This window comes from Nipponia nippon, unplaced genomic scaffold (genome assembly GCF_047370975.1).
Source record: "Nipponia nippon isolate SJK-2023a ecotype South Korea unplaced genomic scaffold, ASM4737097v1 scaffold_13, whole genome shotgun sequence".
In the NCBI taxonomy this organism is placed as follows: domain Eukaryota; kingdom Metazoa; phylum Chordata; class Aves; order Pelecaniformes; family Threskiornithidae; genus Nipponia; species Nipponia nippon.
The window spans coordinates 4,659,499-4,685,750 of NW_028262324.1; the positions used below are offsets into that span (position 1 = coordinate 4,659,499).

Consider the following 26,252-nt stretch of genomic DNA (forward strand, 5'->3'; position numbering starts at 1 on the left):
TTAACCGCTCGTTGGGGGGGGAGTGTCTGTCCTGCGGCCAATGGGAGGCGCGCGGAGCGTCCCGCCCATCCCCTCCCGCTGAGGGCGGCGGCGGGGCAGCGCTCGCCGCTGTCGGCCCGCGGCCCGGCCCGGCCCGGCCCGGCGCGGCGCGGGTCATGGGGCCGGGGGCGCGGCCCTCCGGCGGCGGAGGCGCGGGACGTGGGCTCCGCGGGCCCTCGCGGGCGCCGCGCCGGGAGCCCGAGCGGGGCGGGTGTAGCCGCCGGGCGGTTCCCGCCCTCCTCGGCGGGGCCCGGCCTCCGCGCACCCCCGGGGCGCTGCCAGAGGCGCCGCTCCGCCGCGGCCCCAGTTAAACGCGAGACCCCCGCCAGGCCCCGCCGCAGAGGCCGGCCCCCGCCCCCCCCGCCCTCCCCGCGACCGGTCGCGGGCGGAGGGCGCCCCCTGGCGGCGGGCGGCGGCGCCGCTCCCGGTGCCCGCTCCGGCTGGCGGGTCGCGGCCGCCCCGGCTCCAAGATGGCGCAGGCGATCTTCGAGGCGCTGGAAGGTAACGGAGCCGCCGCGCCGGGCCCAGCCGGGCCGCGCCGGGCCTCGCTCCCCGCCCCGCCCAGCGTCGCCGCACCGCGCTGCCGCCGGCGACGGGGGGCCGCGGCGGGGCCGCCCCGCGAGGCCTGGCCCGGCGCGGCGCGGGGGGCTCCCAGCAGCGCGGGGCCGCGCCCCGCTCCCCCTTCGCTCCTCCCGCGGCGGCAGCGCGCACCGGCGCGGCCCCCGGGGCGGGCGGGCGGCGCGAGCGGCCCCGCGCGGCGGCGGCGGCGGCGGCGGGACCGCAGCGGGCATCCCCCGCCAGCACGGCTCCCCGGGGCACCCCTGTCACCCCCGGCCCCGCGGCACCCCTGCCGCCCTCTCCCTGGGCCTCGAGGCGGCCCCGCGTCGCCCGTCGCAGTGCCCTGTGCACCGGGCAGTCCCCGTTACCCCGGCGCCCGGGGCGCCTCATCGCCTCCCTGCTCCTGTGCCAGGTGCTCCATCGCCTCCCTGCCCCTGTGCCCCCCACCCCGGGGCGCCCCATCGCCTCCCTGCCCCTGTGCCCCCCACCCCGGGGTGCCCCATCACCTCCCTGCCCCTGTGCCCCCCACCCCGGGGCACCCCGTTGCCTCCCTGCCCCTGTGCCCCCCACCCCGGGGCACCCCATCGCCTCCCTGCCCCTGTGCCCCCCACCTCGGGGCGCCCCATCGCCTCCCTGCCCCTGTGCCCCCCACCTCGGGGTGCCCCATCGCCTCCCTGCCCCTGTGCCCCCCACCCCGGGGGGCCCCATCACCTCCCTGCCCCTGTGCCCCCCACCCCGGGGCACCCCGTTGCCTCCCTGCCCCTGTGCCCCCCACCCCGGGGCGCCCCATCGCCTCCCTGCCCCTGTGCCCCCCACCCTAGAGCACCCCATCACCTCTCTGCCCCTGTGCCCCCCACCCCGGGGCGCCCCATCGCCTCCCTGCCCCTGTGCCCCCCACCCCGGGGCGCCCCATCGCCTCCCTGCCCCTGTGCCCCCCACCCCGGGGTGCCCCATCACCTCCCTGCCCCTGTGCCCCCCACCCCGGGGCACCCCGTTGCCTCCCTGCCCCTGTGCCCCCCACCCCGGGGCACCCCGTTGCCTCCCTGCCCCTGTGCCCCCCACCCCGGGGCGCCCCATCGCCTCCCTGCCCCTGTGCCCCCCTCCCTAGAGCACCCCATCACCTCCCTGCCCCTGTGCCCCCCACCCTAGAGCACCCCATCACCTCCCTGCCCCTGTGCCCCCCACCCCGGGGCACCCCGTCGCCTCCCTGCCCCTGTGCCAGGTGCCCCATCGCCTCCCTGTCCCTGTGCCCTGCTCATCAGGGCACTCCCATCACCCCCGTCTCTGTGCCCAGTGATCACCAGTCCCCAGGGCACTCCCATCACTCCTGTGCTCCTCACCGTTCCATTGCTCCCCATCCCTGTGCCCAGCACGCTGGGACACCACCGTGCAGCAGGGCACCCTCATGCCCTGCGTGCTGGGGTCCCCCCAGCCTCCCTGCACCCCGGGGCGTGCGCTGCCGGACCCACCGATGTGCCGTGCTCCCCGCCTGCCCTGGGGGTGGTCCCTGGGTGGGTGCTGGCCCCTGCTTGTAGGGGGGATCAGTGTTCTCCAGCACAGCCAGGGCAGCGCCTGGCTCCTGTCCTCTGTGCAGGTAACTGGGTCGCACTCGCGTTTGTCCTCAATTTAGTGTTGAGACGCTGTGTGTTACAGGCAGATGCCATCCGGGGGGGACCCTTGGAGGTGCTAAGCGGTGGCAGTCTGACACTGAGCTCAGGGTCAGCCTGGTTGGAGAAAAACTATTTCGCAAGGCATTTATTTCCTAAATTGGATTACACGCATATTTTCCTTTACATGGGGGGACACCGCTAACTGAAAGGCCTTGCATCGGGATTGTAGCCCTATGCTTTGCAAACAGCACCAGCGGCAGAAAGAAGAGCAAAGAAGAAATGTTTCTTTCTATTTTGTCAGGTTACTTTGTGTGTTTGACAGCGCTCTGTGTATAATCAGGTTCCCTATTTCCTCCTTGCTCTCAGCTCCTCATTGTCTGGGTTTCCTCACAGAATTCAGGAGAGCAAAACATTTTAGCAAATTAAGAAAAAAGCGTGTTTGTTTTTTTTTTTAAGCTCACAATAATTGGGAGCTTTTAGTAGCTGAGCTTGTTTGTTTTGTCTTGTCGATTTGATTACAAGTCGATGGCGACTTGGCATTCGTGTGTGGTGCTGAGAGCAGCCGTGTCCTGAGCGGGTGCTGTGGGGCAGAGGTGCACCTTCACCCGCCACCAAAGCACCTGGTGCTCGTGTCCGCAGAAAAAAAGACTCAATGCATGAAATTCAGGGCTTGAGGGAGAAGTAGCACCTGGGTGAAACGGGTAGTCTTTCCCTCTCTAAACTGAGAGAAATTTGAAAGGGGAAAAAAAGGCACAAATCAGTAGTCTTGTACTTCTATCCTGGCTTCCCCAAGGCACCTTGTTTTTGTCAGGCTCTGAGGAAAGCCTGCTGCTGCCAGGAGAGAAGAGGTGGCTTTTTTCTTTAGGTTTCATGACTGTGAAGAACATCCTGCAGACGGGTGCTGGCTGTAATCATGGCATGGTTATGCCGTGAACAGCATCCGTGTAACCAAGTAACTCTGCCCACTTGTCTTCATGGGTTACTAAACCTTGAACTTGGTGATTTCCCTCTGTTTCAAGTGTGGCATTGTGCATTTACCTTGTGAAACTGCAGGGACTCTGTGGGCATTTGTGCAAATTGCCAAATGAATGAAGACCAACATATTTCTGTTGTCCTGGGCCGCTTTTCTCCAGCAGAAGGCTGAATGCAACTCTGACAATACTGCTGCATCGTTGTCGCCTGTCTTCAGGTCTTGGCCTCTCCTCAGGCTTCTTCCTGCTAGTGAGATGGAGGCAATCATCTGGCTTTTTTACTTGGAAGATCTGGCTATGTGCCAGAAGGAAACCCAGTTGTCTGGTGCCAAGCACATCAAGAGTAGCATTCTTGATCCAAGCTGTTCTTAATTATCCCCATAGTATACTAAACCTGAATTTTTGATCCCCCTTTTTCTTTTGTGTCCTGCTAGCTTACTTCTGCTGAAGAATAGCTGCTCCGTTTCACACTCTGGTTTGGATGTGCCAACAGGAGCCTGCAGCGCTGCCTTTGCAGTTGACCAGGAGGTTATTTGTAGAAGAGGAGGTATATTTTAAAGCAGGGCTTTGGTCAGTATGAGAAGATCCACCCAGGAGTGCTCCAGCAGCGTTCTGCCGGTGGGGCTGTCCTACGGGGCTGGTTGCAGCTCTCCGCGCGAGCGAAGGCTTGCAGAACTGGACCTGCAGCTTTGCGGTGCCTCCGTGTGATTTATGTGAAAGGGTTCCCATAGGCATGATGGTAATTTTATGGTAGTGTGTGAAGTAGTGTGATCTGCTGCTTTCTAGTAGCTGCTTGTGCCCTCCGCTCCCCAGCAGCTGGAGAACGGTGCTCTCCTCTCTCCCAAGGGCACGTGCAGCGTTTGCAACCTCTTCTTGGTGAAAGGTGATTGATGAAAAAGGTGTTCATGGAGTCTTAGTTTTGCTTGCTTCACACTGGAGATGCAGGAGTAATGAGTGTTTAGAGTGTCTTTAAAATGCCATGGATTATATGGGTGCTCCCCATCAGGAAGGTAGCGTCCCAGTTGTCCAGGAGAAATTTTAAAATGACAAGAGGAACCTGCGATGGGAAGATGAGGTGGTTGCTTCTGTTGCGCTGTTCCTTCATGCTGTGATCTGTTATGGCGTTTCACTGTCCTTCCTGGTGCTGTTTGCTGAGTGAGCTCTCATCAGGAACCGTCCTCAGCTCACTGCTTGGAAAAGATCAGACCGCTAGATTTTACTGCAGCACGTAATTCTGAGTTCAGAGCTTTACAGTTTTGTTTTGCAAAGATCTTGAAGAAAAGTGAAAAGCAACCTAAGAACCCCCCACCTTTCCTTTTCTCCCTTAATCCACAAGCTATAACATACAACCCTGGCATGCCATTTGTTTTATTCGTGGGTTCCTTGTCATAAAGGAATGGTAGGGAGGAGTGGTCATAAAAATCCCCCCTTTTCGCTATTTTTTTTTCCCATAATCAGGTTGTTATACCTGTCTTTACATCTGATTTCTAAAAAGAAAGAGTGTGTCGGGCTTAATCTGCCAGTCACACGCTGCTGGCCAGGTTGTCTCCCTAGATGAGCAGTCCCCGTCCCCTGTATTTATCTGGAACATTTTAGAACATTTTCGCTGCAGTGAAAAATATTTGTGCCAAAGCAAGTGAGCCGATTCTGACAACAAATCTGTCTGGGGATGTGTGCGCTCGTAGAGTACCGAGGGAAATGGAAATGAGAGAGAGCAACCGGCAGCTCTTGCGTGCAAGGTGCCCACGGGGGAGCACGGCACTGGGAGTGAAAGGAGCCACAGTCCAGCTCTCCTGCATGTCCCAGGACCGGGGTGGCAGCCAGTGGCTGAGCGGGTCCCCCCCAAAGCATCTCTCCCAGGAGCCCACGTTTAATATTTCCTTCTTAAAGCTGTATGTAAATCCTCCTGCAGTTCATAGCCCTGTGTCTGATCAGATCTGGGAAAGCTGATCTTGAAAACAGAGAGGCATTTCTAACACTGCTGCTGAGACAGAGTTGCTGCACACCAAAGACTTTGTCTTCAGCAAGCTCAGCAGCTTGTCTGTGCTGTATCACACTGGGTCCCCAGGGAGATCCACCCAGGCTGCTACCCCCTCTGGCCTGTGACACCCCAAATGTCTACTTCTTAGCTCTTTTCTCTTAGCTCACCCGTTGTTTGTAAGCATCCTTCCTCTCTTGGCCTGAAACCAAGTCCTCATTCGGCTTTCCTTGCCCTTCTTCCCTTTCTTCTCCTTGTATCGAAGGAATGTGGGGAGGCAGGTGGGAGTGTTGCTTTAGTATGATAGTTAATGCTGTGGAGTAGTGGGGGATGAGAAGGTGAGAGTGGCTCTGTGGGAGAAAACAGCAGCAGCCGGCAAGCGGCTTCCCTCCACGACTTGTGAGCGAGCTCCCAGCGCCCGAGCGCTCCATGTTCAGGCCGGGCAAGGTTTACCATCAGTGCTTGTCTCTCCTTTCAGGAATGGATAATCAGACGGTGCTGGCTGTGCAGTCCTTACTGGATGGTCAAGGAGGTGTGACGGATCCATCTGCTCAAAACGTCAACTCCTCCACCGCCATCCAGTCGATGGGTGAGTCCTGGTAGCACTGGGAGAGGGGGGCAGGGGCTGCAGGTTTCTTGCTACAGCATACTCTCATGACTGTCAGAACAGCCGGCAGAACGGCTGTAGGTGTAGGGCACTGCTACAAGCGTTGTGAGCCCTCAGCAGGACTACGCAGAGCAGGAGGAAGGGGGTAAGCACCCAATTGAGTTGGTCATGGCAATGGACTGGACTGTGCATTTACAATAAATGCAGGAAAGGAGGGAGCAGCCGCTCTTCCTGCCACTAGTGCTTGTTACTGTTCACATTTTTTATTTAATGAGCCATTCCTTATCCTCTGGGGATGTACGACTACTCCAGTCATTGAGTATCTCATCTGTGTGAATGAATACGGAAACTGGTGCTCGAGCAGGACTCGCTGGGTGGATACCGAGTTATCCTCTGGAGGAGTTATACTGTGTCCCCAGAAATGTTCTACTTCAGGCTGTGAATCAGACAGGAGGTACAGCCTTGTGAGACCGACTGGATCAAGTGCAAAATGGTGTGTGCTTGTGTGGTTTGCTAACGCTGCAAATTTCATCTAGGACATGGTAGCTGAGTTGTCTTTTTTCTGCTTCTAATATCAAGCAGAGGTGCCAAAGACCAGCAGTCTTGGGGGGAGCGGCTTTTGAATACAAGCTGCCATTGACTCTGTGCCCTGATCCAAGTTACTTCTCTTCCTTTTGCAACCTGAGTGATAAAATCGGCCTCAGCCGGCATAATGCAGGTGCTTTGGAAGAAGCTGTTGGACTAAAAGCAGAGGGTGCTACAGGAGCAAGGCTGGGTTGGTTGTTCATGTCTTTGGGATGAGAAGACAGACAACGGGATTCGGTTTGTCACAGGGAGACGGTGGGTTTCGTACATGGGAGCAGGGCTGAGATGGGCTCAATCGCATCAGTTGGCTTTAAGGGAGAGCTTGGGATTGGGGAGGAGGGACAGTTCGGCCCTTGCAGCTGATCTCTCCTGATGATGATGTCCTTGAGGTGTTAAGATCCAAAAGGTGTCTGTTTTCCTGTGGTTGTGCAGAAGAAAGCCTACAGCAGTGATCTGGTCCTCTTAATTGCAGATGACGAAGATGTGTTCCTCTGTGGGAAATGTAAGAAGCAGTTCAACTCGCTGCCTGCCTTCATGACCCACAAGAGAGAGCAATGCCAGGGAAATGCCCCTTCTCTCTCCACGGTCTCCTTGGCCACCAACAGCGTGTACACCCCCTCCATCACATCGGTGCAGCAGGCTCCAAGCACCAGCCGGCAGGTACCGTTCTGCGGGCAGAGGCTCTACTGCTCTGTCGCCGTGGTTTGGGAGGGGTTGCTCTGGGTCATCCTCAGATCCAATGATGCCTCATGAGCTTCTGGGAAGCTCAGTTGTGGTTGTCTTGGCTTTTGACCTCGTGGTTAAAGCTGCCTGGTCCTCTGCAGTGAGGTGTCCTTCAGCACAAGTGTCTGATAGCTCTTTTTCCAGGACAGGAGGGGTTTCATATTGTCTGTGCTACAGCCAGGCTTTGGTTCTACTGGAGAGCCTCAGTGTCACAGCCTGGCAGGCTGGCCACATGCCTGGCTGCACGCTGTGTGGTGCTCAGGGTGGAAGGGCTCTCGCTGTCCCCTGAGCCATGGTCTGGCTCGTGGGCAGAAGAGGAGGGCAGTGTCTAGCAGCCTCATTCCTGCATCCCTCTTCTCGGTCTCCTGCAGATAAGCCCACATAATGTCGTGTGATGAGCGTTAAGGGAGTACCCTCTCTGGAATAACTCTCCTTCCCAACAGACTTCTCAGGAGTGAATCCCTTGTGCGTGACATGTACTGTGCCTGCAATCGTGGTGGTTTCTGAAGTGCTTTCGAACCAACTGCTTTTTTCAAGTTAACTTAGTGGCAGTGGATGGTGCTGCCCAGGGCTGCAGACACAAGTTGTTTCCACCCAGAAAATGGGACAGCCTCTCTCCCCTCCTATAATCTAACTCCAGTCTGAAGAGATGAGCCTGTCATTCACCATCTGCAGCCAGAGCAGCCTCCCTCAGTTCTCCACCTTCCCTAGCTAGGGGAAGCACCTAGGAAAGGCCTGAACTTGTCTGTGACCAGTTTGTCCTGCAGATCTTGTTTAATAACCCCTGATTTGAATTGTAGCCAGTGGCCACTTTCCCGAGCCACTGTGATATTTTTTACCTCCTTTTCTGAAAAACATTTCTGGAGCTGCCTTATTGTTACGGCTGGAAACTACCATGGACTCAGCAGGAAGCTGTAGCTGAAAGCAGAGACTCCGAGGTTCAGTAAAAAGCAGTGTCATCATTTTTTGTTTATTGTTTTGTCCTGTTGCTGGTCAACAACGCATCTTTTTTTTCTTTCAGCAAATTTCTACGTACATCACCGTTCCCCCATCACCTTTGATCCAGACCCTGGTGCAAGGGAACATCTTAGTCAGCGATGAGGTGCTGATGTCGGCCATGTCTGCTTTTACATCCTTGGACCAGCCCATGCCGACGGTCCAGCCCCCAGCACAGGTAAGGGGCACTTGTGGGCCTGGGGAGTCCTGCTGCATGGGGCTGTGCTTGCACAGCAGGAGAGTCCCGTCAGTAAATCACACTCCAGAGATCTGCTTCGATGCTGAATCTTGGGCACCTTCCCAACATGACAGCCAGGCTCGGGAAGGAGTGATGGATAAATGACAGGATAGCTCCAGGGCCTGCTCTCTCTTGATGTCCTTGTTGCTGGATGCCCAAATCTTTGTAACATATTCTCTCCAGCTTTTGAGCCCCAATATAATGGTTGGCTTCCAGAGCCCTTGTCACTTTGCTCCATGGATCCCTCTCCTCCTGGGATGGTTGTTTTGGGCTCTGCCCGGGGCTGGCCAGCCCTGAAATATAATAACACTCTCCGTGCTCTGAAAATGTTTTTTGTAACCAGAAGGATTAAAAGCTTTAAAAGAAAAGCAAAAAAAGCAGTGGGGCTTGAGCACTTGGGTTTTGGAGGATACAATGTCTACCGGCAGGTCATGCCAACCCTCTGCAGGCCAGCACAGTCTGGTCCAGCCTGGCAGTTGGACAGTGTTGTGTTGTGTCAAGACATCATTGCTGTTCCTGCAGGTGCTGTTCTGCATTGGGATTGGTAATGTGTGTCAGGGAGCAGCCCCTCCAACTCATTGCTGCTGCATTTTCAACATCTTGTCTGTCTGTCTGTCCCTATTCTGGTTTCAGAGCAGCTTGAGTATGCACGCTGGGGCTGGCTACCTCTCCCAGCCCCCCCCGCCTCCGCCTCCCCCGCCACCACCCCCTCCTCAGCCTCCGCCGCCTCCCCCCCCGAGCATGGGGGCTCCAGGGCAGCCCAGCGCCGGCGGCAGCGGGGTGGTCGAAGTGTACAGTGCACCTGCTCCTATGGCAGCAAACAGCACGGTGGAGATCCAGACGCTGGGGATGCAGCCCTATCCGCCCATGGAGGTAAGGCCAGGGGCTGTCCACAGGGGCTCCGTCCTCCTGGGCCTCTTCTAACAAGCAAGGCTGCTCGGGAGTTGCCTGGGCTGGAAATGCAGAATGAGAGTCTGGGAACATGTGTTAGGTTATTTGATGATGATTATTTCCTCTGGGAGAAGGTACTGAATGGAAGGATGTCTGCAAGATGACAGGGATTGTGAGAACAAGAAAAATGGTGAAGAGGGTCGGGGGGCTTGGCTGGCACGGGCTTAGGAGAGTGTCTGCTGTGGTTGAGGGATACCTGCAGGTGTTGGGAGTGAGAGGGAGCTGAGGTGAGGGGGGCTTACCTCCCAGAGGGGTGCAGAGCAGCACCCTGTGCACTGCAGGCTTAAATGGAGAGAAAAATTAACCTGAATATCAATGAGCAAGCTTGACAAGGCAGCTTCTTCTAAAGAGAGGCTCAGGCAGGGGTGGATTTACCAGTGGGTCAGCTGTTCACAGCCTCCATGTTAGCATTCCCATTCACAGTGGAAACTACTGGGTGTAACAGAGGTTTGTCAGCCTTGTCTTTGTAGCTGGCATCTGATCTGGACGTGTCAGTGGTCAGAAATGGACAGGGACGTCGGATACTTAGTGCTCTGTGTTAATTTATCAGGGTAGGCAACAGAAATGCCCTCAAACCGTGTCACCCCAGACTGATGCCTCTGTCTTTTTCTCTAAGCATCCTTTTCTAATATTGGTGCTGATGTAAACAACTGTGCTTTGCCACCTGGAGTTTTCTTGTGCTTTCCTTCCCTTCTGCAGTCCTGCCGGGGCAGGCAGCAGGGCCTGGAGATCCCTGCCTTCAGGGGTGGTGTGAACCCACAGAGTCAGTGGTGATCGTTCTGGTAACCTGCTCCGGAGGGATGAGAAACTCTTCTAGGCATAAGACATAGATGAGGGATTAGGTGGCTCCTTCAGCTTCTTTGCTGTCCTGTTCCTGCTGTAATAACTCCTGGATGCTTTGTGATGTTCGGCAAGAGAGTTTCACACTGTCAGGGTGTTAATTTTCTTTAGAGGCACATTGTTGGACTGGTGAACCAGAAATTCGATCCAGTTTGGCAGGAGGCAGAAAAAGGAGCCAGACTAATAGCCTGGTATGGCAAATGTTGCTGGAAATGGACGTTAGGGCACAGTATGACTCTGTGTAGCAAACCTGTTTCCTCTGATAAATTGCACTCTTGCAGGTACCGAGCCAGTGTGTGGAAAGTCCTGTGTACCCTTCTCCTCCTATGTACAGCCCTGGGAAGCAGGGGTTCAAGTCCAAGAGCACCAGCACTCCCACACCTTTGACCAGTGCAGGAGGAGGCGGCGTGGTTGGTTTTGATTCCACCTCCGCTGCCAAAAGTCGGCGCTGTAAAAACGAGAGTGGGCTGCAGGAAGGTAAGTGTCCTTATAGAATTTGCCCTGCGCTAACCTGTAGGCCAGTGGGCTTATCCCATAGTGGACTGTTGAGCCACGGGCTCTCCGGGTGCAGTGGCGTGGCACTGGCTGTGCATGCAGCTCCGGAGAAGGAACACAATGTCTTGCACAAAGCTATCAAGAGCAGGCGAGAGTGTGGATGTGCTTCTTGTCTGTCACCTCTGAGCGCACGTGAAAGGACTGTTACTGTGCTACTGCATGGGCAAGCTTGTGCTAAATCTCTGCAGCTACATGCTTACTGGATCACACCTGAAACAGGGAGATCCTGCAAAGTTAGGTGTTAGAGTTTGTCGTGGTTTAACCCCAGCTGGCAACTAAGCACCACGCAGCCGCTCGCTCACCCCCCCCACCGCAGTGGGATGGGGGAGAGAATTGGAAGGATGAAAGTCAGAAAACTCGTGGGTTGAGATAAGAACAGTTTAGTAATTGAAGTAAAATGAAATAGAATAGTAGTAATAATAATAATATAATAATAATAATATACAAAGCAAGTGATACACTATATAATTGCTCACCACCCACCGACTGATGCCCAGCACGTCCCCGAGCAGTGATCGCTGCCCCCTGGCCAACTCCCCCCAGTTTATATACTGAGCATGATGCCATATGGTATGGAATAGCCCTTTGGCCGGTCTGGGTCAGCTCTCCTGGCTGTGCCCCCTCCCAGCTTCTTGTGCACTGGGCAGAGCATGGGAAGCGGAAAAGTCCTTGACCAGTGTAAGCACTACTTAGCAACAACTAAAACATCAGTGTGTTATCAACATTATTCTCATACTAAATCCAAAACACAGCACTATACCAGCTACTAGGAAGAAAAATCAACTCTATCCCAGCTGAAACCAGGACAGAGCTCGGTCCATTTTAACCCAAGGAAGACTGCCCAGCTGCAAGGCCAGTGGGCTAGATGTGGCCTGGCCCTGAAGACTCCCTTCTCAAGGGCCCAGCTGACCTGTCCCTGCCCTGTGTTTCAATGCCTATGAAGAAAACACGCCTGTCCCCAGGTGAGGCAGGACAGGGGCGTGCCCCATCACAGGATGGAGGAGGGTCAGATCCTCTGCTGGCCAAGCCTGCCCATTGCTGGTGTGATGCAGGCACACCTAGCTGGGAGAGGAGGGAGGTCCCAGGGTGAGGCGGAGGAAAGCCACGTGGCCTTCCTCCCCAGGAAGGCTGGGTCTCTGGAGTTAACAACCATACAGATGCTAGGTTTTAACGTTATTTGCAGAGGTGTGAATGATCATGCAGGCTGCAGCTCTCAGCCCAGCATTTCCTAGAGCAGCCCACAGTTCTGCTGTTTTCCATTGGTTTATACCCCATCATAGTAGATAGAAGATGTGACTGACTGATCTTCTGGGTGGGAGAAATATGCATGTGCTCTGGCTGATGCTGACCTTGGTGAGTTCATAGGAGAGAGACAGAACTGGGGCCCTTCCTCTCACTAATGCTGTGTCTTCTCCCAGTGCCCACATGCCTTTAAAGCAGGTGCTTTCTAGCACAGCTGGAAGGATCCCTGGAGCAGTTAATGCCTGAAGGGTATGCCCTGCCCCCTCCACTACTGCTCTTCTTGGTACTTCTAGAGTTAGCTCAGGCTACGTTAAGTATGTGTTTGTGCCCATAACCTCTCCCCAATCTGGCCAGGCAGATCTTATCATAGAATCATAGAATTATCCTTTCATAAGCCCTTTATTCTTGGTCCTGAATAGACATGTCTTGGGGTGAGGGCCCTGTGGTGCAGGGGGGGACAGGGCTGTGCCACACGATCTCATTCCTGTGTGCTCTCTTGCTCTTCCAGGGAAACCCAAGTCCCCCAAGCTGAAATGCACTTACTGCGACAAGGCCTTTACCAAGAACTTCGACCTGCAGCAGCACATCAGAAGGTAACGGTGCCGCTAGCCTGGACACAGCAGAGTGGCTGGGGTGGAGGTGGGCACAGCCCCGCTGAGGGAGTCTGCACAGTCCAGTAGACCTTGTGTTTGTCATGTCCCAGAATCCGTGCTGCGCTGAGCGGTGATCTTTCATCCCCCCTCCTCCAGGACACCTCCCCAGCGGCTGGGGTGAAGGTTGCATCAGGGATGTAATCTTGCTGATTATGGGCTGGGACTGGAGACTTGTTTTCCTTGCTGATGAGACCTTAAAAGCCAAACCTGTTGTCACCTGATCACTGGAGCAGCATCATCTCCACTGCTTGCCTCTGCCCTTTCCTCTTCTCTCCCTCCCTAGCAAACTGCAGCCTTCGTGTTTGCTGGTGTTAGCAAGCCATAAGCCAAGCTCATGTATATATGGGGAGCTCTTATAAAAGAGCTCTTCTCTGGCAGGAGGCAGTTGAAATCTTCAGAGTTTCCCCCAGCGGAGTCTGCTGGACTCAGGACAGATGAGAAGGAACAAGTGGTGTTTTCCTCCCCTTCCCGGCCTGGACTATTCACATGACATACTCCATGTGTTAGAGTCTGCTTTCTCCTGCAGCAGAAGGGCAGGGTAGAAGGACCTTTCTGCTGTGGACAGGGGAGAGCAGGTTCAGGGAGATCAGGGGGCTGCAAGCTAGAAGAGACGTGTGTAGGGGAGGGAGGGGTGACAGGGAAGAAAAGGGTTGTACACCTGAGAAAGTGATGGGGTCCCCGAGGTCCATGCGGAAACCCCGACACTGAATGCCCTGATGTGGCAGAGGTCTTTTCCTCTCCCACTTGTCCCTTTGATCTCTTGTCATCCCAGCTTGCGAGTGTTTTGTCTGTATGCCAGACTTGTTTCCCCAGGCTTCTCGCAATCCTTTTTCTCTAGTTAATCAGGTCTCAGAGCCCTTGTTTGGCTGGTCCAGGTGCTGGTCTGCCAAGCAGAGTGCTTAGTGCAGTCCTGCAGCAGCCACCCCACCGCAGTCCGCGCCTGGGGGCTGCCTCCTCTCTCTGCCAGCTGCTGATACGGTGCCTTCTGCCTTCAGTCACACAGGCGAGAAGCCCTTCCAGTGCATCGTGTGTGGCCGAGCCTTTGCCCAGAAGTCAAATGTGAAGAAGCACATGCAAACCCACAAAGTGTGGCCCCCAGGGCTGGGGTGCACCATCTCCCGCAACTCCATCACGGTGCAGGTCATGGCCTTGAATCCCAACCAGCCGGAGGACGAGGAGAACACAGGTTTGCTGCCCGGGGATGGCACGTGCTAGGGGCAGAGCAGGGATGTGAGGAGCCTGCACCTCCACACCCGGAGGGAGGGGAGACGAGAGCTGCATGTGCTGTTTGCACTCCTCCCGTGGGGTTTAGCAGCACACACTAGAGAAGTCACGTTTGCTAGATTCCTGCTGGCAGGTGCATTCTTGGGTACCCCAAGCCATAGTGGATTCAGGTGCTGGTGGAGGCAGTGGCTCCAAACACTGTGCCAGTATGTGCACGGGGACAGAGCGAGGCATCTTCCCCCTTCTCCCACCTTGGCAGGTGCAGCTTTGGCAGTGCATGAGCCACACTTGGCAGCTCTGCTCTAGTGGCCGGACAAGCCAGTGGCTTAACATAGCCCAGTGCTCTGTCTTGTTTGCAATGTGCCAGTCATGCCTGGGCTTGGTCTGGCCCTGGTGGCCAACTGAAAATACTTGAGGCAGAGAAGAGCTTCTTGCTGGCAGACTGTGTCTGGGTACTCTTTCAGCTGGTGGCCTCAGTCCCAGTGGGAGGGGAGGGAACACTGTGACAAGGTCATGTCTAGGACAAGGCCCCACTGGAGCTGCTCCGTGCAGGCATCATGGACTACGAGCTACTGGCTGGATCTTACCTCCTGTCTCCTGCCAGAGATGGGAGTAAATCTGGCTCTGGTTCCCTGGTAGGGGCCTGCCTTGCTGACTGCACCACAGGGCACAATTAGGTCCCTGGTGAAAGAGAATGGGTCAAGGAGAGGAAGATGGAGTAGTCAGAGCCCTTGATAATCTGTAGACAAACTTAAAACTACCCTGTTAGAGTTTGAGATTCATCTGATCTAAAGAATCTGTCTTTGAAAGGAAGGAAGAGCCTGGCCCCAGAGCCAGGCCTGGTGTTTCCTGGCAGCATGGCACTTGCATAGCAGCTTTCAGAGCTGTCTCATGGCAGGCTGTGACTTTCTCTCTCCCTTTCTCCAGGTTTGACTCAGCCCTCAAGGAACACTTCACAACCGCCCCAAGACATGAGCCCCTTGGACGAGAGCGAGGCAGGCAAGCTGGAAGCCAAGCAGGTTGTCTTGATCGATAGCTCTTACCAGTGCCAGTTCTGCCCCAGCAAATTCAACACCTATTTCCAGCTCAAATCACACATGACACAGCACAAGAATGAGCAGGTAGGGACAGAGGGTGTCCTGTGTCGGTGGCGAGATTGGGACGGGTTTCATGTAGCGCACCAGCTCCCACCGTCTGTCCTAAGCCTCTTACTCTGTAAAGCTGCCAGCGCTTTGCATGCGGCTTGGCTCTCTGCATGTCTAGGTTGCAGCTGTGTGGTCTGGGTGGCTTTGAAAAGCTCCACTGCCTCCACCCCGCTGAGTGAGAAGTCAGCCGAGCAGGTTTGGGTGGCTAGAGAAGAAGCAAAGAAGCGAAGTCCAAAGTTTTCAGTGTAGGTGACAGCTCTCAGGTCATGGGACAGTCACCGCTGGGGTGTCGGGTGTTGTGGTCTCACCAACTCGAGTGGTTTCAGGCGCTCACACCAACACCACTTCCTCCCCCCTTGCTTTCTTAGGGGAGTGCCCTGACAATCTGCATTTGCAGAACGTTCAACTCCCAGCAGGTTCTGCCGTTGTCTTCACCAGGAGCTGTCAGCCACGTTTTGATGCTGAGCTGCTCTGTGCTGTTCTTTAAAGAATTTTCCTCTGAGGAAGGCAGCAGAGGAAGGGGATGTTTTACCACCACATTGTGTTCTGCTGCAGTGCAGGGCAGGGTTTCACTGCTGTGCCCTGACTGAGCGCTAATATGGCTGTGGGCATGGTGGGATGCTCTGGGAACCACGGTGCTGCTTTGTTCATAACATCGGCTCAGCTGTTCTCCAGCACAGTGGGTCAAGGGGCAGTGGGCCCTCTCTGTAAATGACCAGTGGCAACGATTTCCAAAAAGGAAGGCCACTCTGTCTGTTGGCAGAGGATTTTCCCTATTTGTTTCCATGATATGCCACTCCAGTCACTCTCCCTTCTTCTCCCAGGTGTACAAGTGTGTGGTGAAGACCTGTGCTCAGACCTTCCAGAAGCTGGAGTCCTTCCTTGAGCACATCAAGAGCCACCAGGAGGAGCTGAGTTATCGCTGTCACCTCTGCAGCAAGGACTTCCCCTCCCTCTACGAGCTGGGCGTCCACCAGTACTCCCACAGCCTGCTGCCCCAGCACAGCCCCAAGAAGGACGTGGCCGTGTACAAGTACAGTAGCAATCGGTGCTCACAAGGCTTGTAGGAGTGAGTGGGTGCAGAGTGTGTTTGGCTGAGAGTGGTGGGGACATTAAAGGGAAGAGGGGGCCGCGTGTTCAGCGGCTGCGGTTCTCATGGGCACCCAAGTGGCAAATGGGGGGCCCCTCCACTGGGCTGCTAGGGCGAAGCACTCTGAATGCAAAGAACCTTTCAGAAAGACAGTGAAAGGCCGTGATCAGTTACCTGGGAAGATCTCATCACTGCAAGTCCTCTTATCACCAGTCAAGAGTGAGATGGGCCCAGCTGAACCCGCACTGGGCTGGGTCAGAGACCCAGAGAAGCCCATTCCCAGCCTGTGATTCTCTGAACACCTGCAGCAAAGGCAGTGCGGGTTGTAGAGGCTGTGCCCAGAAAAAAAGGAGTTATTTCTCCTATCCCTTTGCTGCGAAGGGTTCTATTACCTGGGAAAGGCTTTCTACTAGTGTAGAGGGAAAGGGTGAGGAGTTCCACCAAGAGCTCTTTGGAGCTTTTGAAATGCCTGTAGGGACAAACAGGAAGAGTAGGAAGCCCAGAGGATAATGAAATCACCTAGGAGCTTCATGGAATAAATATCTGCTACTTCTTGCGTAGACCATAATTTCTAGTTATCCTTGTGCTGTGGAGCTTCATCCTGTAGCTTGCTAGTGGGGATCTTTGAGATCAGAGCCCTGCTTATGTTTGAGGAGGTTTTAGTCTGACCTAAGGAAAAGGGGTTTCACAGCAGATCCACGGTGCGAGTGCCTCTGTATTCATTGCTGATGATGCGTGTCCCCACTGCCCATTATCAGTCAGCTTTGGCAGAGGTCTCCAGCAGCAATGCTACCAGGATATGTGAGAACAGGTGAGTTAGGTGGAGAGCGCCCAGGTGGTTTCGGAGACATGGCGGCATGAGCCGAAGCTTTGTTAGACGCCAGAAACCCCACATGGGAGCGTGTCACCTTGTGGCTGCCCCAGCTGTTCTGCTGTGACCCCACTCTCAGCTCCTTCACTGGGAGCTGCTGTCTTCGTGCAATGAAGATGGAAGGAGGTGTTTTAAGTAAAGTGAAGCCTTTACTTAAGGCTTGTCTCCATGAGGAAGCAATGTGGAATATGTGCTCGGGTCCCTGGGTGCTCCCATGGGTGTCTGTGTGGAAGAGCACTAGCAATTTAAAGGCTTCTCCACCCAGTTTCCCAGCATCTCCCCCTCATGAAGGATGCTAAGTGTGAGTGTGATCTGGCCACATGGGTTGCTGAGGTTTCGGAGCACCTGGATGTTGTTATTGTCTGTACCAAACCGCCCCTACCACAAATCAACCTGGAAGGTGGCTGGTGAATGGGCTGGGCAGCCCTGCCTGGGGTCTGCCTGCGGTGTGGGGTTTGCTGGCGGCAGCCTCGTTCACAGGCTCTGTCCTTTCTCTCCACATTCAGATGTGTGAAGTGTGTAAATAAGTACTCCACCCCGGAAGCCCTGGAGCACCATCTGCAGACAGCAACGCACAACTTTCCCTGCCCTCACTGCCAGAAGGTGGGTGGGTGACCGCTGCCTGAGCCGGTCCTGGACATGTAGCTAGGGCTCTGAGGGGGATGGGAACCCTCGGCTCCCTTTCCTCTCCCTTCCTACCTCAGTACGGACTGGCAGGCTCATGAGGTGCTTTTCAGAGAGACAGAGGTGATTCCACCCCTGGCCTCCAGCTCTCTGGCCTCTCACGCAGAGCATGTTCCTCCCCGCAGTGCTGGCTTTTCTCCTGGGTCCCATTTGCCGAACAGAATTTGTCAGGGGAGCTCCCTTATTCCCACAACAGCACAGGACTGCACGCTCTGGGCTGCTGTCCTTATTTCTTAAAAGGAAGTGTACCAGGAGGAGCGAGGCTGATTTTGGGAAGACTTAGAGTGGCGGCAGTGCCCTTGACCCACCATGGCTGGCTACCCATGGCTGGAAGGTTGGGCATGAAGAGCCCTAGGTCCTGGGGAAACTCGTGCACCTCCATTGCAGTCCTCCTGTCACAACAGAAGCCTCTGGGTTCCCCCTCATTCCCCTCTTTTGGATGAGTGCTCTGTGTCCTTGGCAAAGAGAAACCTGTCTGAGTGATGTGACTGGGACTGGAACAATGCCTGGGTAGGTTTTGGCTGGAAATACTCTCTTCAGCACAGCCCCTGAGGGGGTTTGAGGGGCAGAATTTTGTGGGATTTTAATTCTAATAAATTATTTTTTGAAATCCAGACTAAAATTTGGACCCTTGCTCCTCTGTTTATAGCAAAGGAAATGAAAATCCTGCAGTGGGGGCAGGGGCAATCTGAAAGGAGTGACCACTCTGTACTGAGGTAGCTCAGGAAGGGGAAACGCACTCCTGCCATGGTTAGTAACCCGTCTTTCTTTACCTGTCTTCCCTCCACTTGCCCCACCAGGTGACGGATGCCCTTATGAGCCTGGGTGGGACTTTCAGCATGCAGCATAGGGGTTGGAAAGCCCATTATCTGCAGCAGTATTTTTTACTTCTGTTTGTATTCTTACTAATATTGCTGTTTTCTGGAGACGCAAGAGCACAGTCCTGGGTACCAGAACTCCTGGCTCTCCTGTGCTCCCCTCAGATGTGTGCTTGCAGCATCCTCATTAGGAATTCACTTAGCTTGGGTATTTTTAATATTCCTGTTAGCCAAAGGAATCATTCATACTGGCTTTATAAAGACTTCGGTAACATGATCAGGAAGCACAAACTGAAGGTAACACTGTGGGAAGGTAGTGTTGGGGGTCCTTGCCCAGCCTGTCCTACTGCTGATTCCAGTGGGCATCCATCTGGGTTGCTGGTCCTCAGCAGTATGGTGTTACAAAACTTAGCAGCAAGGTTTCAGCTTATGTGTTTCTTAAGGATAAGAAGATGTTGTTTTCAGGTTGGGGTTTTTTTTTTGGTTAAAAGCTCTATCTGTATTTTCCTTATGCAAACTAAAGGTTTCCTCAGTGCGTCCTTTCCAAGAGAGCAGTCACCGTGAGCTGTTTATGCTTTTTATACAGGCCACACCTCCCATGGCCATGCAGGCTCAGTGATGTCCCTTGCATGCTGCTGGCTCTTAGCCTTGTTTTTATGTGTTAACAGGTGTTCCCCTGCGAGAGGTACCTGCGCCGCCACATCCCCACGCATGGTGGGGGCAGCAAATTCAAGTGCCAGATCTGCAAGAAGTTCTTTCGCCGGGAGCACTACCTCAAGCTGCACGCCCACATCCACTCGGGTACGGGCTCCCCCGGCACTACCGTGTTCGCTATCTCCGTATCGTAGTCCTTGCTGCATGCTGTAATGCCCTGGCTATTTTCCTGATAACCAGAGTAACAGAGTTGAGTGTATGAGTCATTTGTAGTAACATGGATTCAAGAAATGTGTGGATTTGGTTCAGCCTCATGCCCAGTACTGCACTAGTTAGAAGTGGGACACAGAGGTGGCTTCCCCACTGCCCACGGTTGCAGAAGCTAAGGAAGCTGGCCATGGAGATCAGGAGCAGCGTGCAGTGTGGATCGTACCCATCCGTTTACCCATCAGGCAGGGTAGGGAAGCTTGGGGAAGTTTATAGAGCAGCAGAGAGTGGCACTGCTGCCAGAGTGAGTCCTGTACGTGACTAGAGCAGCCCTGTGTGACTGGACTCTCCCTGACTCTTGGTCTCTTTTTTTATCCAGGTGAAAAGCCCTTTAAATGCTCAGTGTGTGATGCAGCCTTCAATCGGAAAGACAAACTCAAGCGACATATGCTGATCCATGAGCCTTTTAAGAAATATAAATGTCCCTTCTCGTACGTAGCATGTCTCCAATGTGGTGGCATGTCTTAATGGGGTTGGGGTGGGGTTTGGGAAGGAAGGAGTGTCTCTTGTAGGTATCCTGGGGTACATGTGTGGCATCTGCCAATCCACTGCTTCTTGGGAAGGCCGGAATGCTGTCTGCTGTTGAACTAGGAACCCAGAAGTCGCAGTTCCTGTCACGTGAGGCCACATAATTTCATCTCAGTTCATCAAGCCTGTAAAATAATGCCTGCCTTCATGGAAAGCTTGGGGGATTGCACCTGGGGAGCACTGGGGAAGAGAAGGAGTATTATTTGAGCACAAAGCACAAGTTTGCCTGAATGATGGGCTCTCCCTGACTGCCATGTCTCAAAAAGCACTTGGCAACATGTGCAAGCCAAAGAAACGCAGGTTTAGAAGGTGCATCCCCAAATCCGTGGCACAGCCATGGGCCTTCTGAGATAACCAAGACTCACTGACTTCTCTCTGCTCCAACCACCTTGTAGCTCCTTGCGAAATCCTTCTGTCTAGGTGAGATCTTGAACCTGCTGCTTTTAGGAGCATTCATAGCAAGACACAGGCCATGTGTAGTCTAGCAGCAGCCACGTGTCCCTGTAGCAGCCTGTTTATTTCTTGCCCCTCTCCAGAAGGGCTGAAATAGTGGAGCTCCTACTGAGACTGCACTCAGGGACCCATCTGGGTGCTGCTAAGGAGAAGGGTTGTGGATCTCTTTATGGTCCAGGATCTGTTTATACATCAATCCTCAGCTGATCCGTGCTGCTCACCAGCATTTGTTGTTGTTACAGAAGCCACACGGGCTGCAATAAAGAGTTCAACAGGCCTGACAAGCTGAAGGCTCACATACTGTCCCATTCGGGTAAGTGCAGCTCTCTCCATGCTGCCAGTGGTTGGGAATGAAGTGGCTAGGATTTGCTGTGGCACTACAGGAGCATGTTACAGAAGGAGTAAGCTTGAGAAACGAGAGAGAAAACTGTGAAAGTGCTTCTGCTTTATACTCCCAGAAGCGCAGTATGTTCCTTGCAGGTGCTTTCCCTGCGGTGTCCCTCCACCCGCCGCTCAGCTAACACAGCGACTGCGTAGTCTTCTGTGGGAGCATTTTCCACCGCGTGTGGTACAGTGTTTCCCAGGTATAGGCCTAAATTCTTAAGATAATTTATTACCTTTAGATTTTTTTTCTCTCTGTTGCTGCAGGGCTGTTTAAGTGAGCTTGCGTTTTGCAGCTGTGTCTAAGCTTTGGGCTGTTTTCTAAGGCAATATAAATCTGTAGGCAGGGCCTGCTGGCATGACTCAGAAGCAGAGCTGGAGTACTCGGTGCGTTTGCTATCAAATGAATATCCAGAGTGCTCTGTCCGCTCATCCCCAATACCATCTCACATTCAAAAGGAGATCTCTTGGGATTTGATTGCCTTCTCTCGTGTTCCAAAAATGATGCTCCCACTCCTAATAAAGACAAATAATTTATTCCCATGCCCTAGGGAATGTTCTGACTTTTGTCTCTTGGGGTAAAACTGAAAGTCTTTTCTTGTGCCTGTCATGTCCAAAGCCCTGCAGAGTGCGATCAGATGGGACTGTGCTGACAGTGCAATGGATGGTTTGTTTCAGACTGTACATTCCCATACTTGGGAGGAAAAAAAAAAAGTGAAAATTTTTTTACTTAGCAAATACACTCAAAAAAAAATCAGGGTTTAAGACTGTTTTGCATTTTCATCACAATTGCCTGACATTTTTTTCTGGTGATATTTTAATCCTCTTATTTGAGGCAAGAACTATTGCTTTAGCTCTTCCTGAACACAGGCATTCAAGGTGTAGCCACTCACCCTTTTCTGACTGCAAATTTGCCTGGCACAATGTCTTCTCAGTCCATGGGGTTTTTGGTTTGTTTTAATTAGCAAGCTGAAAAAGAATAGGGCTTCCTGGGTGAGGAGGTGGCTGTTTCAAGCTTTTATCAGGGAACATCTCCTGGGAAGAGGAGATGAAGCCGTCATACGCTCTCGGTGCGGTGCAGATTTTCCTGAAGATCTGCATTAGGATGCAGGGTCTCTAACTGAGCTCTCTCTCCTCCAATGCTCTGTGCAGGGATGAAGATCCACAAGTGCCAGTACTGTAACAAGTCCTTCAGCCGACGAGCCCACATGATAGAGCATCAGCGCTCGCACACTGGTAACTACAAGTACCGCTGCCCCACCTGCAGCAAAGGCTTCACACGCCACAAGTACATGAAGGACCACAAGTGCCGGCTGGGCTCACCCAAGGACAAAGACCTGCAGCTCAGGAAGCCCCAGAAGAAGCGAGTGGCGCGGGGGCGCAAGGTGGGCCTTTCCCTCCCCAACCAGCTGGGTCTGGCAGAGCTGAAGGACGGTGCCGCTGGGGAAAGCCCCCCCGAAGGTGGCCCTGACAAAGAACCGTTCCAGGAGTCGGACGCAGTCCTGTCCATCGTGGTTGGTGGGTCAGGAGCTGCTGACTCGGACCTTGTCGTTCCTGGGCAGCCCAACAGCATCGCATCTAATTTGGCCCTGGCAGAACTGCAGACTGCCTCAGACGGCCCCTGCACCATGCTGGCTGTCCCTGTTTACATCCAGACGACGGAGTGATAATGCGTAGAGCCACTGTGTGGCTGAGGGCTGCTGCTGGGGCTGTCAGACTTGGTGCTGAAATTTATCCCAGTGAAAAAGACCAAAGCTCTTGTAGGGAGGTAGGTGGATATGGGAGAGAATGGCTTTCATCTCCACTTGCTCCTCCCATCCTTGGGCAGAGGACTGCTTGGAAGCCACCAACGGCTACAAGGCACTGAAGAGAATGGCTCCATTATTTCTTGTCCCTCTGCATCACTGGTCAGCCTAGGGCAAGAAAGACTGATATCCCTGAATCAGGGTAAGAAGAAGGAGCACCCAAACTTGCAACAAACAGCTGCTGAAGTCAGGTGGCTTTGCAAATCACAGCCTGTCCCATCTGTGGTTTTTCTGGCCTAAAAGCTGTATTGCCCAGTGTTTGGGTGGCCTTTCCAAGAGCAAACAATTGATCCTTCCTAGTGGAAGCAAGTTCATCCTGAGATCCTTTGGGAACACTGTTCAGAAATACCCTGATAGACTTATCTCTGGTATCTTTCTCCTCTCTGTCTCTATCAGTAGAAAGATCACCTTGTCTGTACTACATGTGTTATAAACACCGTGGACCTCATGTGCCATGTGGAGTCAGTGGGTGAGAGCATGCGTGTGTGTTGGCTCTTTTCTCTGGTTGGTATTCTCTCCGCAGTGTTTGTTCTTCTCATGGTTTTTCTCCATATCCAAGGATCTCCAAGTGCCTTAGACATCAATGCATCAATCCTTGTAACAGTTAAATGCGACACCTTCTGTATACAGCGGGGAAGATGAAGGCCTGGGTGAAGTGACCTGTCCAGGGTCACACAGGAAACCTGTGGTGCATCCACGAGCCAGTTTTCTAGCATCGGCTCTGGATTAGGTGCTGCAGGGTACTTCTGTGCACTTCTCTGTCAGCTGCTTCCCAGCCTGCGCATTCCCTTAGCTCAGTTCTCTGGGCCAGTTGTTAGTAGTTTCAGTGGGTCACTGCCAGGTGGGGAGTTGGTGTGGTTAGGTAGCAAGAAAGTCCGGTGTCCCTGGGACAATTTCTCTTGTCTGCTTGGCTTCTCCTCTCTCCTTTCCCAGGTAGGAGCCCCAAAGCCAGCACGGGAGCACCAAACCCAGGAACTGAAAATTACCATTGTGCAACGTTGGTAAAGGAGGTTGCTCTGCTCTCCCGTGCTTGCTTCCTGCTCCATGCTTCCTGCTAGCCAAGCTGAGCTTTCCTTGGTAAATTGGTGTGGTGAGCTGCTAAGTTGTCTGTAGATGCAAAATGCTGCATTTCCAGCCTGTTTCTCCAGGGGTGGCGCAGAGCAGAGCACGGGTTCAGTCAGTCCTGGGTGCCGAAACTCTGGGTGCGGAGTCCCCTGCCTTGCCGTCTGGGAAACAGTGGGTGTTTCTGGCCGCTGGAGCAGTCAGCCCAGCGTTACTGGTCTGACCGGCCTGACCCTGATGCCTGCCTGAGCTCCAGCCCATTGCTTGAGCTCAAGGTGCTCTCCCTGTCTCCTTGCAGTGTAGTTTGCTCAAATCTTAAAAACAGCAGCTTGCAGAGACAGCATGCTGGTGCCGTGCTCATCATGGCATGTCTTCCTGGTGGCACGTGCTCCCGGACTGCAGCCAGTCTGACGATGGGTTACACCGTCACCCCTGGAAGACTGTCACACGGTTCCTGTCAGGATGGGTCCCACCACCAGTTGGCTTTGCTCACTCACTTTCCTAACTCACTTTTTGCCCATTTCACTTTTTTGTGATGCTGCTGTACCTCCTGCTGTTGGCAGGCGTTAGGAAATGGAGCACAGGGCTTACAGGGGGAGGCTGGGAGGAGGGGGGTTGTTCAGGCTTTAGAAGAGGTTACGGAGAGTCTTGCTGCTGCCTACAGCTGCCTAACAGGCGGGGGTGGAGAAGGTGGAGCCAGACTCTTCAGAGGTGCACAGGGATGGGATGAGAGGCAACAGGGACAAGTTGGAACATGGCAGCTTCTGACTCGATACAGAAAAAAGCAATTTCTACCAAAAGGGTGGTCAAAGGAAGGAGGCCGCAGAGAGGCCATGTGATCTCAGTACCTGGTGATACTCCAAATTTGGCAGAGCATCCTGCTCCGAGTGGACGTGCTTGGGAGGAGGTGGCTGGGCCAGAGACCTCCAGACGGCCCTTCCTACTTATGTGTTTCTGCGCTTCTGTGAAATGTCTCATCTGCTTTGAAGGACAGTTTATTTGCCCACAATGTTTGTTTTAAATACTTAGCACTCACAGGAGGGGACCAGTATCAGGAAATAGTTTGCTAAATATACTTTTCCTCCCCTCCGTACCCACACCATGCAGTGTCATTATGTGGTCTGTGGCGCTGCAGTCGGGTCTATTTTGAGATGATGGTATGTGGGTGCAGCACTCCTTCAGCTCAGAGGCACCATCTGGAGGCCTGGCCCTTCCTTTCCGGCCCCTGCTTCCCACCAGCCCTGCACACAGGCCAGCCAGTCTAAATGAGGTGCTGGAAGCTGGCTTCCACTGGCTATGCTGAGTATAATTCAAGGAGTGGAAGCAGAGCCACAAAAGAGCCTCGTATGTGACTGTGGGACATGGGGGCTGAAAGATGCCGCGCTGTTTGCTTGTTACGTCTTTGCATGTGTTGTAGTGTTGAACCGAAACAAGTTTTATCGAGTTTTATCTTGAGCATAATGATTGTCCTCTTAGAGTAAACATCAGAGTGATTACGTGTAAGATAACGTAACAGAGGTCCCTGATCAGAAGAGAGGCCGGGCTGGCTGGTTGTGCAGCTCTTGCCGTTGGAAGCTCTGTGGATCTGAGTCCTGCACGTCTCTGATGGATGCTGCAGCCCCAGGGGGACTGGCAGAAGAAAGGATGGGCGACTGTCTGCAAGTGTGATGGCCCCTGTCCCCTGCTTCCCAGCTGGGCTGGCTGCACAGGACCAACAGCAGGTCCTGGCAGCCCCTGCAGAGCTGGGTGGGGGCTCCAGGAGCCTCACTGCCCTTTCTGTGGAAAGGAAAAGAAAAAACACTGTCATTTAAAACAACAACAACAAACCCCCTCTCCTCTGTAGCCATACTGCCTGCAGATTAAATTTTGCCATGGAAGGAAATGTCATGGGAAAGAGAATTTAATTAGAAGACTAAATGCTATCACTGAGACAACGTGAGTTACGTGCGGTCCTCAGTACTACTCAGTACGTGGGGATCAGTTATGCAGGGAAGGTGCCTCATCACAGCAGGCTACAAACTTCAGAAACTCTTCTATTTCCTGCTGGCCAAAGGGAAGAATTCTACCCAGAACTCTACCCCACTTCTGTTTCTCTAGCGGGGGTCTGCCCACTGCTCGGCTGCAGCGTGGGCCGAGGTGGATCTAAGCTGCTCAGGGCACCGATTTTGCCCTAGCACCTCTCCGCAGGACTGGTGCCATCCTGAGTCCTGGGTACAATCGTTTGCTTTACAAAACCACTGTCAGAAGCATCTTGGCATTTTCTGGAAGTTCCCTGGAGTACCCCAGGGCCAGAGCCATCCCCTAGGAGAACTGGAGCTGATACTGGATCGGAACCAAGGCCTGTGGTGCTCAGCCTCCACTTCTGAGTGCAGATGCTTATGTGAGAGTAAGAAAAGGGCAGGTAAAAGCTCTGCCTCCCCTTGTGCTTTTCCAGCCTCCGATGTCGTCAGCTGGGAGGGCTTTCCTGCCCTGGGAGTGGTTTCTATCAGCCCCCGTGGGTTTTTCTTGTGTATTTTTTGTCTGTCTTCTGTGTCTGCCATTACATTGTTAACACAGTAGGATGAGGCAGGATCCATTACACAGCTTTGTGGCTGAACTCCCACCTTGCGCATAAAGAGGCTGTCTTTAATTGTATTAGCCGGCGCAGTGCCTTTTCTCACTTACTGAGGGCATGAAAGGGCTCTTGCCCAATAAGGAGGAGTTTGGTTCATTTTTCCTCTTTGC

At 53.9% G+C, this 26,252-nt stretch overlaps 1 protein-coding gene across 10 annotated transcripts; it reads left to right on the forward strand.

Moving 5' to 3' along the window:
- Nucleotides 1-80: 80 nt before the first annotated feature.
- Nucleotides 81-22,914, forward strand: ZNF341 (zinc finger protein 341). Of its 10 annotated transcripts, XM_087749503.1 has the most exons (16): nucleotides 1,794-3,396; nucleotides 3,613-3,725; nucleotides 5,635-5,745; nucleotides 6,821-7,008; nucleotides 8,093-8,245; nucleotides 8,939-9,178; nucleotides 10,378-10,573; nucleotides 12,402-12,486; nucleotides 13,542-13,732; nucleotides 14,698-14,891; nucleotides 15,740-15,948; nucleotides 17,383-17,479; nucleotides 19,047-19,179; nucleotides 19,619-19,730; nucleotides 20,523-20,593; nucleotides 21,814-22,914. In XM_087749503.1, exons 1-16 carry the CDS (start codon nucleotides 3,296-3,298, stop codon nucleotides 22,326-22,328), a joined length of 2,709 nt encoding a protein of 902 aa, XP_087605629.1. In that variant the 5' UTR covers nucleotides 1,794-3,295; the 3' UTR covers nucleotides 22,329-22,914. The 10 variants fall into 10 exon arrangements, with proteins under 10 accessions (XP_087605620.1, XP_087605629.1, XP_087605623.1 ...); XM_087749494.1 differs by lacking the exons at nucleotides 1,794-3,396; nucleotides 3,613-3,725 and adding an exon at nucleotides 81-540; XM_087749497.1 differs by lacking the exons at nucleotides 1,794-3,396; nucleotides 3,613-3,725 and adding an exon at nucleotides 3,754-3,917.
- The last annotated feature ends 3,338 nt before the right edge of the window (nucleotides 22,915-26,252 follow it).

Excerpts from the sequence above, each read along its gene's own strand:
- ZNF341 (XM_087749503.1), top strand. The coding sequence starts at position 3,296 with ATGAAGACCAACATATTTCTGTTGTCCTGGGCCGCTTTTCTCCAGCAG. Across the intron at positions 14,892-15,739 it reads CACAGCACAAGAATGAGCAG|GTGTACAAGTGTGTGGTGAA; the intron begins GTAGGGACAGAG and ends TTCTTCTCCCAG. Across the intron at positions 17,480-19,046 it reads CCTGCCCTCACTGCCAGAAG|GTGTTCCCCTGCGAGAGGTA; the intron begins GTGGGTGGGTGA and ends ATGTGTTAACAG.